This window comes from Bos grunniens, chromosome 9 (genome assembly GCF_055505025.1).
Source record: "Bos grunniens cultivar Pamir isolate PY7600 chromosome 9, Bosgru_T2T1.0, whole genome shotgun sequence".
Lineage (NCBI taxonomy): Eukaryota > Metazoa > Chordata > Mammalia > Artiodactyla > Bovidae > Bos > Bos grunniens.
The window spans coordinates 97,222,645-97,236,680 of record NC_141173.1 but is presented as its reverse complement, the minus strand read 5'-3'; the positions used below and the strand labels follow the sequence as shown (position 1 = coordinate 97,236,680).

Genomic DNA, 14,036 nt, shown 5'->3' with positions numbered 1-14,036 from the left:
CTGAGTAACAGGCATACATCTTCAGTTTTAGGAAGTACCCCCTTCCAAGCAACATAAATAACAAAGCCATGCGTAAGCAAAACAGACTGAGACCACAGAACAAACCCAAGAGAACATGTACAGAAAAGGCAGGTTATCTACCTGATAATGAAGCTAGGACTGAAAGGCCAGACTCTCTAACAGCAACCCGAGATGGCTCACCTCCCAAGGGCTGGTGCACACACGCAGAAGCATTCACCTGGGCTTCTGTGCCAAGTGAGTGGTGATAAAACTGAGCCCTTTCACATGAAGGCCAAGATTAACGCCACACACTCCCTACTGGTACAGGACCACCAGGCAGTGTTACGGTGCGCGTGGACCCCAGGACCAGCTCCAACAGCCTGAGAAGCCAGCGTCGGAAGACGCACTAATTCCTTCCCAGTCCCAAGTGGGACATCCTGATACAAACTCCTTACCCCAACAGAGACCAGAGGCAAGCAATCTGCAAACAAGCATGCTGCGTAGCATTATACAAACAGAGCACTTAGAGAATGAAAATTAGGTCGAAAGGAAAGGGCGCAATGCAAAAAGGAAGAGTAAGCCAAAGAAACAGAGATATTTCTTTTCCTTTGCAAAGGGAAGAAATTTATATAGTCAAACAACCAATGAGTATTTTTTAAAACCACAACTTACAACTTATGTGAGAAGGAAAAAAATAAGTCAGAACTAAAACACTAGACCACAATCCTGTGGAGTTTGGGAGAGTGTGTTTGGTGCTAAAACATTCTCTATTATTTCATGGTTGGAGGGGTGGGTAGAGCTATGGGTCAACTTTAGCTTCCTGTTAAATCAAAATTACATGTGTAAGGCAACCACTAAAAGAAAATGGATTATAACTCAGGGAAAGTGTGATGAGATTTTTTTAAAAGAAAACAAAAATTAGAATCCATATCCTCAGAGATAATTAGAAGGACTTATGTGAAATTTAAAATAAAACTTTCCAAAGGATCGTTTTTTTTAAATTCAGAAAATATTCCAGAATGGAGTAAAAACTCATAGAAGATGAGCAACAAACTTTTTCACCAAATGTGCATGGTTCTTGTTGGAAATGGGACAAGGCCTTCAAAATTGAAGGAAACCTAATTTGACTCTGTCGTAATCCTAGTCCCAGCTAATCAGATCTGAGAGCAAGTCAGTGGCATTTTCAGACACTGCATGGGTCCTCTGCTACCCAACCTCTCCACAGTACAGGAGGATACACTCCAACAAAAAAGAATACAGAACAGAGGACCTAAAACCCAAGAAGCAAAGGACCCAAGCCAAGAGCGATCCAAGAGTTTAATATGCAGAACTAAAGCCTAGAGTACTCACCTAATCTAGTTCCCCGTCCCCACAGGCCACTATTGAAGCAAAGTATTACCGTGTAAACCGGACTGCCCCCCGAGAGTCAACGCCCCATCGACTTACTTGAACGAACACTCGGTCAGGTCGTAGGGTGGGCAGGCGTACTGCGTGCGCCACTCAAACAGGTAGGAGCAATCGGACGTCTCCTGGAGAAACACGGGCTGCAACGGCAGAGACGAGATGTGAAACGGGAAACCCTGGGTGGCCGGTGCTTAGGACGCATATCGGAAGGGACAGACCTGCTCATTAAGCTTGAGACAAAACTGATCGAGGTTTTGAACACTGAGTCTGTAAATCACACACTTGAACTAGGTTTAACCAGGAGGTTGCACGAGACAGTAAGAGCAGGCTCGTTTTATGAAAGACAAGGCAGCAAAGCCAGGGCGAAGTCCCGCCCTGAGTGCACTCACCACCTGCGTGCTGCGGTCGCAGTAGAAAAAGATGGTGGTGGAACGCTGGTACACCTTGTGGCAGGTGTCGCCCCCGGTGTAGTTCATCTTCAGCACCCCATTCTCGTAGGTCAGCTTCTGATTAAACAGACCTGCCGAAGAAGCAGCCAGGGATGTGAGGATGGGCTCAGGAAGGCCCCGGCCGGTCAGCACAGACGCGGCCCATCGCATACCCTGAACAAACCCCCACAAGACCAAGCACGCCAGGCCCGCCAGCTCCTTGAACCAGGCCTCCTCTCACCCCAGGCCGTGACCTTCAGACCAACAGACACGCAGACCACAGACCAACAGATAGATGCCACGCAGACACTCCTTGACCTGATGAGCTCAGAGGATGCCGGCTCCTCAGGGAGGCCCATGGACTCACTCTGCCAGCTACTTCATGATTTGTAAAAAAGTCGTAAGTGCATCACCACCTGCCCAGCTGCTGAGAGAGCGTGAGGACCGACAGTCTGCCCTACCAGTTTCACGGCCCAGCCCAGTACCAGACACGTGCCCTTCGTCTCTGTTCTACAAAGTACCACCCCAGAGCACCTACCAGTAGTCCAGTGGGTCCCAAAGTTGGGATAAAAAAGAAGAAATATGAGCTGAGAACTAACCAGTGTCGCTAAGTAAGAATGAAATAAGCTCTTAACGACACGCGTCAGCGTGTGTCCTGTGAAACCAGAAACATCGCTAACACGCTGTTTTACCAGGACACAGCAGATGTACTTCTTTTTCAAGAAAGATACCGTCTTTAGATCTTAAAACACAAGATATAATCTATCATCTTAAATGTGGAATTCCATACTTAAATACGGAATTCCAAGAAGAGAAGGAAGAAAACCACAGTACCTGCCACTTTTTGAAATCCCTGGGGTCCCCGCTTTTCCTGGCATGATGAGATGACCTTGGACTTGTCACTGGTTGGGCAGACGCCGGATGTCAGCTCTCCGCAGACGCGGAAGTAATAGGTGTATTCGCCGGCCCGCACGACAGTGTCGTTCAGACCAAGAGGTATCAGGTTATACAGGTTGCCGTGCCTTGGGTCTCTCACCTCGCAGTAGTCTCCTGCAAGAACGTGAGAGGGGAAGGGCAATGACACACACACACACACACACACACACACACACACACACACCCCTTCAGGCAAAACTTCTGCAACCTTTAATCAGCTAAGTACTGTCTTAAAACAGGCCTTAAATACCATTTCCACCTTCTCTCCTTCTGGCTTGTATGCATAAGACAAGCTGCCCACAGTCTTCTAGAAAAGCTTAGGTCACCGGAGGAAGGAAGATCCACTTAAAATCAAACCTCACGTTCACGCTCTCAAGTGTGAGACGCCAACAGCCCATCGACCCAGCAGGGGAGGAAAATGTCCCTGGTGAAGGGAACAATGGAGTGGAGTGGAAAATTCAAGGACAAGAAGCTATCCATCCACTAATAAATACATAGGCGTCTCGAGATCACGCCCAAGTCTTCACATCTAAGATGCTATCAGAGCACGCCCTACATCAACTTTCACAACTTAGGTGGGCGGGGCCAGGTCTTACCTTCCGCACGCACGACGGGACAGGCTTCCACGGTTCTCCAGAGAAACACATACTCACAGTCGTTCTGGAGCTGAAAGGTCGGGGAGCCCTGCAACGGAAACCAGCGCTCAGCACATGCTCATCCACTTAAGAAGGGAGTCAGAAGGTAGCAGGATGGACACGCAACTCTTCACCTCCATGAGAGAAGTACATGGACAGCCCTCAGGAAACACACCAGACCAGGACATTCTGGTCCAATCCCATCAACAGCCTAAAACCCCCCAACACTCCGGCAAGTTCAACATCAGATGCAAGGCCTGGAGTCTGGGGGAGGCGGAAAGGAGGTTGCACGGACACGCACCGTTGTGTGGGCACACTCGAGGTTTATCCTGGTGGAGAAACGCTGGTTCTTGCACTTGTCCCCGTTGACGTAGACGAGGCTCAGGGACCCGTTGGCGCCCACCTGAGGACTGATCTGCACGACGCCTAGGTTCAACTTGCTGTCTTCCGTCACCAGGCAGGACCCCACAGCGGTGCCTACAAGGGCCAGGAGACAGCGTTGAAGGTGGCGGGAGGGGAGGAAGGCCAGGTGAACGCGAGTCTAGGGCACGGCACGCACCGTGGCAGCCGGGAATGTACGGGAGAGGCGTGCACACGCTCAGGTAGAAGGTCCTCTTCTTCCCCTCATCGAACGTGTCAACCGCGGTCCACGGCTTCCTGGCCTTGCTCAGGCCACTCAGATCATACTCGTTCCCGGCGGGGTCTGAAATACACGGGAGCACTGCAGAGCCCTGCCCTCCTGGTAGCTCTGGACACCACCTTTCAACCCCTTAAGGAGGCAGGAACTTAACACTCGTAACAGAAATGAGCAGACCCACAGGAAGCCGACAGGCATCTCCTGCAGAAACATGCACCAGCCCTGACGCTCAAAACTGCCACGACGGGACTTCCCCAGCGGCCCCGCGGTTGAGACTTGGCGCTTCCAATGCAGAGTTCGACCCCTGGGCAAGGAACTAAGATCCCACACGCTATGTGCCACAGACAAACTTTTTTTAAGTAAAAAAAAATTAATTAAAACTTTAGTGATTCCTAATTTTAAAAATTTCTTTTAATTCCAACACAGAAACAACCAACCAAAGAAACCAGCTGTTACAACAGAGCACCACGGCTGAGGAGGTGGGGGCCGCGACAAAGAGTGAGGATCCAGCTCAGAATCGGGGACCCCTTTCAGAACTTTATCCTCTTATCCTCTTCTCCCTCCAGTAAGGAGCTCCAACAGTGCACTTGATTTTTCCCCCCTTAGTTTTCTTCTTTGTTCGTAAGTAGCTTCTGATCCCAAACGATAGCTCAAAACCATGAACCCAGATTCACTTCAAGAGAAGTTTTACAACTCTAAGCATCATTCAAGGGAAACATGTAACACAAATGTCATGCTGCCTGAAAATAAAACACACACACACGCACATATACACACACATATGCTCACAGGCACGCACACACACTTCCAACCAGTCTCACCTGTGACTTGGCAATCTACCGGAGAAGGTACACAGGCCAGCGCGGTTTCAAACTCGAAGAAAGTGTTCCGGATCCCCAGGCTAGAGTCGATGTCCTGGTGCAGGAACTTGGGTGTCCCTGGGTAAACGTCGTCATTGCAGACGAAGCGGATGATGAAGGCATCAGCCCTCCCTGGGAACAGAAGGCCAGACTGTTGAGAAACAGCAGTGACCACAGCGTCGCCAGACACACACGGCTCACTGGGACAGCGTGCCCAGACATGAGCCTCCAGGCTCATCTGCTAAGACAGTGTCTCAGCACCCAATCTGTTCCAGGGACCTGAGCTAAGAAGAGGTCACACTCATTGGGACAGTGACCCTCGTAAGGAAGGTTCACACCATGAGCACGGTGTCTTGGCATTCCTCTATTCCAAGGATGAGAGCACTACATCCATTTATCCACCCAAACACTAGAAAACCACCACTCTCCTTCAAGGGTTTATTCAACAATGTTTACTACATTCATACTACACACAGGAGTGAGAGAAACAGAAAAAAACTCGCTCTCCTGGGAGCTGACCCTCAAGGCTGCTCAGCGCCCTGACAGTGAGCAGACTTCATGCAGCCTCGGCAGGACAGATGGAAATGCAGGAAGACACTGCAGGATGGGGCTGAGAAACCCCAGGGTTTGGCAGGGGGGGGACAAGGCACGATGGCTGGGCTCACTGGAAGGTGCCATCTGACCCCAACCCTGCAGAAGGGAAGAAAAGAACCGCCTGGCTGTCTAGAACGGAGACTGCCGTGAGCAGCGGGAAACACCAAGGACGAGGGCTCAGATGGGGAGGGTGGGCCTGCCTGGTCGAGGAGCAGGAGGTCAGAGGGGCCCGAGCAAGAGCAGCAGGGCTCCCGTGGCCACTGGACAGGCCTGGCTGCTGCTCTGGGCACACGGGGAACCCTGAGCCAGGAGGGGGTGGTCTAAGCCAGGAGTGATACAACCCAACACTTCGAACATCACTCGACTTGCGGAGCCGAGCACAGACCACTGGGGAGGCGGGCAGGGAGGAAGTGGAGGTGGCACAGCCAACATGGAGGCTCCTGCGGGGAGGGGACCGCGTGGGCAGAGGCTCCACGGAGGGAAGAGCCCCAGAGTCATTACCATGTCACTGAGTCCCGCAGTGGCCCCCAGAGATGCCTGGTTTTCAAGGGAGGACACTGAAGCGGAGGGAGAGGGAGGGACAAGCCTGGAGCAACACAGCTCTAAGGTCAGACGTGCGCTGCACCCCCGGGGGGCTGCTGGCGCCTGGATCCCAACCCAGCAGAGAAACGTCAGCGGCTGTCAGCCACACGACCACACTGATAACCCCGCAAGAGACAAAGGGTCGTTTTCCAAATTAGGGTAAAAAATATATATGTATATATACACACACATACACATAAATGTCTAATCTAGTTCATTATTAAACAGTGGGGTCATTTTCCAAATTAGGACACACAAAAAAGGATACATAGATGCCTAATCTATCCCATTTTTAAACAGTACCCTGGAACTGGAAACAAAGAGAATTATAAACAAGACGGAAGGGACTTCTCTGATGGTCCAGTGGTTAAGATTCTGAACTTACACCATAGAGGGCGTGCATTCAATCCCTGATTGGGGAACTAAGACCCCACGTACCACACAGGGTGGCCAAAAAAATTTTTTTTAATAAAATATCAATAAAAAACAAGAGTGAAGCACATTTCTTTTTGGATATTGAGGTGAGTGAGCAGCTGACTCTTTGGACCCAGAGGTGAAAAAGTTTACATCTATAAAGCAAAGGATTCCCGTCCCCCTGGGCTCTACGAACAGACTAAAATCATCCGTCTGTGTCTGAATCCTCCCCAACAAATGAGGCATAATGAGAGCAATTCCCTTTCTAGGCCAACCCTTCATAGACCCAACAGCAGCCCCCAGACCCAGGTCTTCTGTCCTCGAAGTTAAGAAGACCCCTGATTTTTAGCCCCCTTCCCAGGAATCCTGAAATCAGCCTTTCAACACCCTACAGTCCTCTTCCCGGTGTGTTAATGGATCTGTCAGCTTGAGGCAGGGTGCACAGCACGAGCTGACGACTGCAGACTGGCAGAGCCATCCCCACTCCCTTCCGGATCTTGGCTCCCTCTGACATGGACTCAGACAGCCCGTTATTTTGGGCACCAGACATCACACAAATGCCCCTTCCTGAGCCCACCCCAGTGCAGTGAGAAGTGCGCAGGTCCAGAAGTCAGACCATGTGGGTTCCGACCTCAGCTGTGCTCATTACCAGCTGCATGGCCCTGGACTGTGTGTGTGGGGGGCACCTCTGGGGTCCTCTGATCCGCAACACTGAATAAATGTGTCTGTCGGCAGAACCAGGATTAGAAGCAAGAGACCTGGCTCCCAGTACTGGCTCTCTGTCCAGGGCGCGAGGCCTTCTGGGCCTTCATCACCTGGGACGCCAGGAGGTGGTTAAGAAGCACATACGCCAAGAATGAGGGGCCTGGGGTTGGTGGAGAACCAAGCAGTTCAGCACACACAGCACCTCCGCGTGGGACCAGCAGGCGGCGGCCAGCACGCGTGCACGGCAGCTGCTACTCCACCACCACCGTCCCCCAGGGCTCTCACACTCAGCATCACACCTGACGACACCAAAACAGCAACTATCTGTTTACAGTCACAGCTGCAGGAAGGAACAGAAATGAGAACCCAGTAAAGATGGCAAAACTGTTATTATCTTCACCCATCACTTCAATATCTGAAAAACAGGGGACAAGAGGCCAAGTGAACACTTTCTTATCAGAGCAGCCGCTGGGGGAAGATGCTGGGGGTTGCGGGTGTGAACAGAACCCAGCAGCCTGGGACCCTCCGGCTGCAGAATGCACTCAGGGGCTGGGGAAACACCCTGGAGGCCAGGCATGCACGATGCACGTGAGGCCAGAGGGCAGCCAGACCCGGAGCGTCTACGGACGCGCACGTTACTCTTGGAAAGGTCGACAGTCACAAAACCACCAGGACGCTGGTGAGTCACTAAACCAACAGGGATCTGAGCTCACCGTTGGGGTGGGAAGGAAGCCCCGTGTAGTTCAGGGTTATAAAGCCCTCAGTGGACAGCTGCAGGCTCTTCTCCAGGCCCACCAGCCTGCCCGGCTTCAGGGTCTTCATGTCGTCCATCTGGACTTCTGCCTCGCAGCCGGAAGCTGGCTTCCCATCCAGGGTGCCACAGGCGGGCATCTCACCACACACGTTGAACTGCAGGCCAGAGGGCGAGAACCGCACACCAGCTCAGGCTGCGTGACCCACCGCAGACACAACCCCGCAACGCAAACCCTGCCCTGCCAAACAGCTGCTACTCTTCAATATCACGCAAATGACCAATCTGCCACGTCTGGGCAATTAAATCCTAAAGCTAGTACATAAGGCAAAAACCAAAGCCCAAACAGCAATGCCCATAAACTGCCTCTAATGGTTTAGACAGCCCTGTATCTTTAAATGTATGAGACAGTCTGCATGCAACAATATATGCCAATATATATAGCCAGAATGTTGCAGTATTTTTGATTGTAATAGGAAAAGCACATATGGCTGAAGTCACATTAAAAAGTAAATATAATGGGATACCCCTGTTGTTTTTATTTAAATAAAAGGTTTTTGTTGTGTAAAAACCTGTTTTATGTTCTGAAAAACTGTTTTAAACATTCTGAAATTCTGGAAAAACCTTCGTATGGCTTTATGAAGTCACATATGAATGTGATATATGTGAATATACATATGTGTGTTTTACAGGTATATGTGAATAGACATGTGTATTATATAATACACATAACTCGTTTCATTTAGAAAAAGTACAGGTAAGATTTGCCAACATGATCGATTCCCACACATTCCTAACCTGCTTAATACTAATCTAACAATGTTCCTGAAAATTCTTGCTCTAAGTTTATATCCATAAGATATGACACAGAAAACTGCACGTTATTTAACCTTTTATCCGGTCCCCTTTTATGTAATGATTTATCCATTTACACTAGATAAAGACTGTTATTCAGTTATATACTAGTAGACATTTTAGAAATGATTCATTATTGTCAAAAAATTAATTAAAATTTGATTTTTCTCCCCAAACCTGAATTGTTAATCAAATCTAAACGTAATTAGATGCATCCAAATTTGGAAAAAGCAGATACCCCTGTATTTCTTTTTTACTTTTAATTGGAGAATAATGGCTTTACAGTACTGTGTTGGCCCTGTATCTCTCGAAGCTACTGACACCGTTCCACTTAAATCCAGCAGTTGACAGAATGAAGCGTAACTTGCTCTTGGGTGTGAGACACAGACAGATTTCTCTATCACCAGTCCGTGTTTATGGACAATGTACACAAAGTTAAGATCTCCATACACACAGAGTCTTTCCTTAAGATCACAGTTTCCTATCTAAGAAACAGCCACAGGAGAACACACCCAGGCCGATGGCCTGCAGCCACGTGGGCTGCGCGGCCACAGAAGCACACAGCCAGCAGGAGGACACGTGGCGGCCCAGCTCTGCAGGGCCAGGTGCCAAGATGCAACGCCAAGTAGTCGGCTGGTGGGCGGTGCTGTCCGAGGCCCTGCTGGCAGCACAAAGCCCAGCGCCCTGGCTCCCGGGAGCCTGGTCACCCCACCACTACCGTCATCCAGAGCCTGTCCCTGTTGTCTGCGACCCTGCACCCGTCACCTCCTCCTGCCCCCCAGCCACCGCACAGAAGAGCCTTTCTGGCTGGTTCTCCACGGGATCACCTCTTCCAGCATGGCCCCGACAGAGGTCGTCATCTTGTCTGGCATGTTATTCCAGGCTCACCTCCTCGGGCAAGTCCTCCAGGGGACTTACCTCTTCTGACAAATCCCCTAAGGGGCTCGATCTTGAAGTTCCTGTCTGCCTCTCGCACTCACACAGGCAGCCAAATACACTGCAGTCACCTATTACAACCTGTTACAAACCAAACTCTAGGGCGGCAACTTCTGAGAGGGGGTGGGGAAGGGAGGCACCACGAGTACCGTGCTGCTGGCTGACAAGCCCGCCATGTGTCGGTGACAAGCCCCACTGGGGGTCTCGAGGCTCCAGAGGAACCTGCATGCCCTCCCACATGCGCTGTGCCTACAATGCCCCCCCACCCCCGTACTGGTTTTATGACATTCTCATCCCAGCTTCCTTTGGGATGAGATCCCCGCTTCAAAGGTTACTCTCTTCTTCCAGCGTGGGTTCTGCTAGGAAAAGTTAAACCAAAATACAGATTTTTAAAAACCTCTCTCTGTCCAACAGTGCTTAGTTTATAATGGAACACACTAAGTAGAGTTTCTCCTCTTCGCTGCTCCAGACATACTGCCAGGGCCGCCCACAAAGGAAGGGCTGTCTGAAGATTCTGGAGCACGCCATCAGCTCGTCTCCCTTTTACAGGCAAGCATGATCAACATTTCCTTTTGACCAGGGACTCGAAACCCCAGTGGGCATGAGAACCAGCCTGCTGGGCCCCACCCCTGAGATGCTGCCCTGGCCACAAGTTCGCAGGCCATGTGCATGCTGCTGGCCTGGGACCACCAGGCCAGATGTAGGGCCAGGACCAGGAGCAGCCCATCTTCTGTTCCTAGTTCCCATCTGCAGAGCAGGAGGGGCAAGGATTTCACCTCATCTCCACTTACACTTGGACTCCTTGCCTCCTCCTGGGCGAGGGCTGCCATCCGTGCCCTGGGAGGCTCCTAAGGACACCTGCCTCCCCTGTCACGAGATGAGGGTGAGCTCTGTGCCTCCTCCCATCCTTCCAAGGCAAATCAGAGTGCACCCCGCAAGTCTTACCAGAAACGTCTTCCCGATGCCCGAGACCCCGTATCCTCGGGAATCGTTCAGTGGGTTCAGATCAAACACGTACCCGCTGTTGGGGTCCTTGATGGAGCAGACCTGCGGGAATGAAAGGGGCGAAGAAGCACATTCAAACCCAGTCCCGGAGGACATGGCAGGGACAGAGCATCGCCCACGCCTGTCTGGCACTGACCCCATAGGAGAAGCAGCCCCGGGCGAGCTCATGGCCCCCTTTGGTGCCGCATCTGAGGCGCCCCAGGTGGGACAGAAGCTCAGCGGTGCCACCCTCCCCTGAGACCCTGAGACTGCTGTATTCACCCGAACAAGACCACGGCTGAGCCCCGAGGAAGAGTGAGGAATCATAAGTGAAGTGAAAGCCGCTCAGTTGTATCTGACTCTTGGCCACCCCGTGGACTAGACAGTCCATGGAATTCTCCAGGCCAGAATACTAGAGTGGGTAGCCTTTCCCTTCTCCAGGGGATCTTCCTGACCCAGAGATCAAACCCAGGTCTCCCACATTGCAGGTGGATTCTTTACCATCTGAGCCACCAGAGAAGCCCTGGAATAGCCTATCCCTTCTCCAGGGGATCTTCCCAACCCAGAAATCGAACCGGGGCTCTCTTGCATTGCAGACGGATTCTTTACCAACTGAGCTATCAGGGGGACCCAAATCAGAGACAGGTCCATGAGAGATCCACAAATAACTCCCTGTCTCTCTCCAATTCTAGGAGGAGCAGTGAGCCCCCTCCCCGGGTCTTCTTTCCACCCCGCCCACCCTACGCAAAGACCGGCACAGGGGCTTCAGAAAGCCCTGCCGGCGGGCAGGGGCCCGTGGGCTCCCATCCGCATGCTCCGGGTACACTCCTCTGGGGGACCTCTGCCACTCAGAGGAGACTTGAAAAGGGAGGTGAGGACAGCAAGCAAGGCAGAGGCAGGGGCGTGGCTGGGGTCAGAGCGCGAAAACCTCGAGCGCCACGTGAGCCACCCGGGCTGTAGCCTACGGCCGAGGGGCCACCGACGCATCCCGGGTGTGGCCGTGATGTGAAATTAAGCCTCTGTCCCCACAGTGGCAGAGTGCCCCGGGGCCCCCGTGAGGCCGGAGGCACAGCGGGAGGGAGAGGGAGGGCGGGGTCTGGGAAACTGGGGAGCAGAAGGAAAGTCCTGGTTCTCATCCCAGGATGGGAGGTGAGCCAGGGCAGAGGGCGGGGAACACAGGACCCCTTCCAAACGCCTGCTGTCCAGGCAGGGATTAAGAGGCCAGAGGGAGGGGTGGGGCCGGGATGCAGGGCGGGGCCGGAGGGAAGGGTGGGGCCAGAGGGAGGGGGCGGGGCCAGAAGGGCGGGCCCAAGACCCCACCCGTACCTGGTCTATGTCCGTGGTGATTCGGATAGGACAGGCTGCCGCCGTGTTCCACAGGAAGCTGACCACACACTCCCAGTTGAGAGAAAATATGGGATGGGTATACTGAAAGGCCAAATCCGGGATACAAGTCAACTCAAGGCCATGTAACATGCTCTAACCACCAGAACACTAGTGGGATAATAAGAATTCAAGTCGGTGGATTAACATACAGCGGAGCAGGTGAGGAGTTAACCTGCCTCATCTGATGAGGATGTCATCCTTCCTACTAAGGAGACTGCTCTCTCTTACACGTGAATGCCAGTTAATCTACCTGGGGGTCACACCAAGAGTAAATGGTAGAACTGGGATCCAAATCTGGGTCAGAGTCTGAGACTGCGCTTTTGAACACCATTCTACACCCAGAGTTGGACTATAAAGAAAGCTGAGCGCTGAAGAATTGATGCTTTTGAACTGTGGTGTTGGAGAAGACTCTTGAAAGTCCCTTGGACAGCAAGGAGATCCAACCAGTCCATCCTAAAGGAAATCAGTCCTGAATGTTCATTGGAAGGACTGATGTTGAAGCTGAAACTCCAATACTCTGGCCACCTGATGCGAAGAGCTGACTCATTTGAAAAGACCCTGATGCTGGGAAAGATTGAAGGCAGGAGGAGAAGGGGACGACAGAGGATGAGATGGTCAGATAGCACTACTGACTCAATGGACATGAGTTTGAGTGAACTCCGGGAGTTGGTGATGGACAGAGAGGCCTGGCGTGCTGCGGTTCATGGGGTTGCAAAGAGTCGGACACGACTGAGAGACTGAACTGAACTCAACTACACCCAGACACAGAACAGCTGGGCCCACGGGCCAGGTGCACACGAGCACAGCCACGCCGCTGCGGACCCAGGCAAGGCTGGCTGACGGGGTGAGGTGTGCTCGAACATGAGCCGCATCAGCTCCCACACGGGCACAGTCTCCACAGCCGGCCAGACACCCAGGGTGTGATCAGTCTCAGGGGGGGACCTCCGCCACCCTCCCTGACAGAGGACTTGGTGGGGGGAGGGGAGTCATGGAGAAGCTGAGCCACCCAGCCAGACACGCGGGGGAAGGGGACACAGCCGCTAGTCCCCACGCCTCCCCACCCTCTCCGCTACGGCATCACCCACGGTGAACTGCAAACACGCCTGTCCCTGCGGCCCCACCACGTGGCTGTGAAGAGCCCGGGGGGATTGCAGCACAGCACCCCCGGAGACGTGGCTCTCTGTTCGCTCCGTGTTGCCTGGGCCCACGAAATGCACCAGGCCGTGGACCGGTGCTGAGGGATACAGTAACAACGTGAAATCGCTGTGAAAACTGAAAAACACCGTCCAAATAGGATGACACAGGGAAGCTAAAAAAATAAGGGTCTGAGAGGGCTTCCTAGAATTGTCCAGTATTTCCACCACAAAGAGATTCCAGAGAGGGGAGTGGAGGGGGATGAGGCCCAGCAGAGGGGAGAGAGGGGCCCAGGGTGGGGTTCGGAGGGGCCCCGGAGGCGGCCAGCGAGGTCCCAGCTGCTCAGCCAGCATTCCTTCCTGGCGCTGAGAGCAGAACTCGGGAAGCCCAGCTCACGCTTATCAGTGTGTGTTTATGGCTTAGCTATGCGAAGCTTTGCTTGTACAAGCCGAGCTCAGCCCGCCAGCCTTCTCCTCCCCTTATCAGGGCAACTTTCTTAAGCTCTTAAGATGTGATCTCCTGGGAAAAAAATCGTGTGCTGGCAAAGGACAGAGAGAACTTGACATCTGTAAGATGACTAGGATGGAAGTGACCGAGCCCCCCGCCTGCTAGGTGGAATGGACTCACTGGGCCAGTAACATGTCCACCAAAGTGGAGGACGCTGCAACTAACCCTTTCGAAGCACCTCTATCATCCCCACTGCACGTCCATTGAAGGGCTCGGTGACTGCTCAAAAAACACGTGATGCAATCGTAAATGTAAAACTCCAGGTTAAAAAAAAAAGCAATTAGGTTT

General features: G+C 52.4%; 1 protein-coding gene across 1 annotated transcript in view; it reads right to left on the bottom strand.

The window, feature by feature from the left end:
* IGF2R (insulin like growth factor 2 receptor) overlaps positions 1-14,036 on the bottom strand; it is a 102,308-nt gene that overhangs the window by 27,735 nt on the left and 60,537 nt on the right. Inside the window, exons 20-29 of the mRNA XM_086316668.1 lie at positions 12,048-12,149; positions 10,683-10,784; positions 7,909-8,104; positions 4,862-5,032; positions 3,963-4,106; positions 3,705-3,880; positions 3,365-3,452; positions 2,667-2,882; positions 1,794-1,924; positions 1,447-1,544 (exon numbers count right to left, since the gene is read on the bottom strand). Of these exons, the coding sequence (XP_086172794.1) occupies positions 1,447-1,544; positions 1,794-1,924; positions 2,667-2,882; positions 3,365-3,452; positions 3,705-3,880; positions 3,963-4,106; positions 4,862-5,032; positions 7,909-8,104; positions 10,683-10,784; positions 12,048-12,149 (1,424 nt within the window). The remainder of the gene's footprint in view (positions 1-1,446; positions 1,545-1,793; positions 1,925-2,666; positions 2,883-3,364; positions 3,453-3,704; positions 3,881-3,962; positions 4,107-4,861; positions 5,033-7,908; positions 8,105-10,682; positions 10,785-12,047; positions 12,150-14,036) is intronic.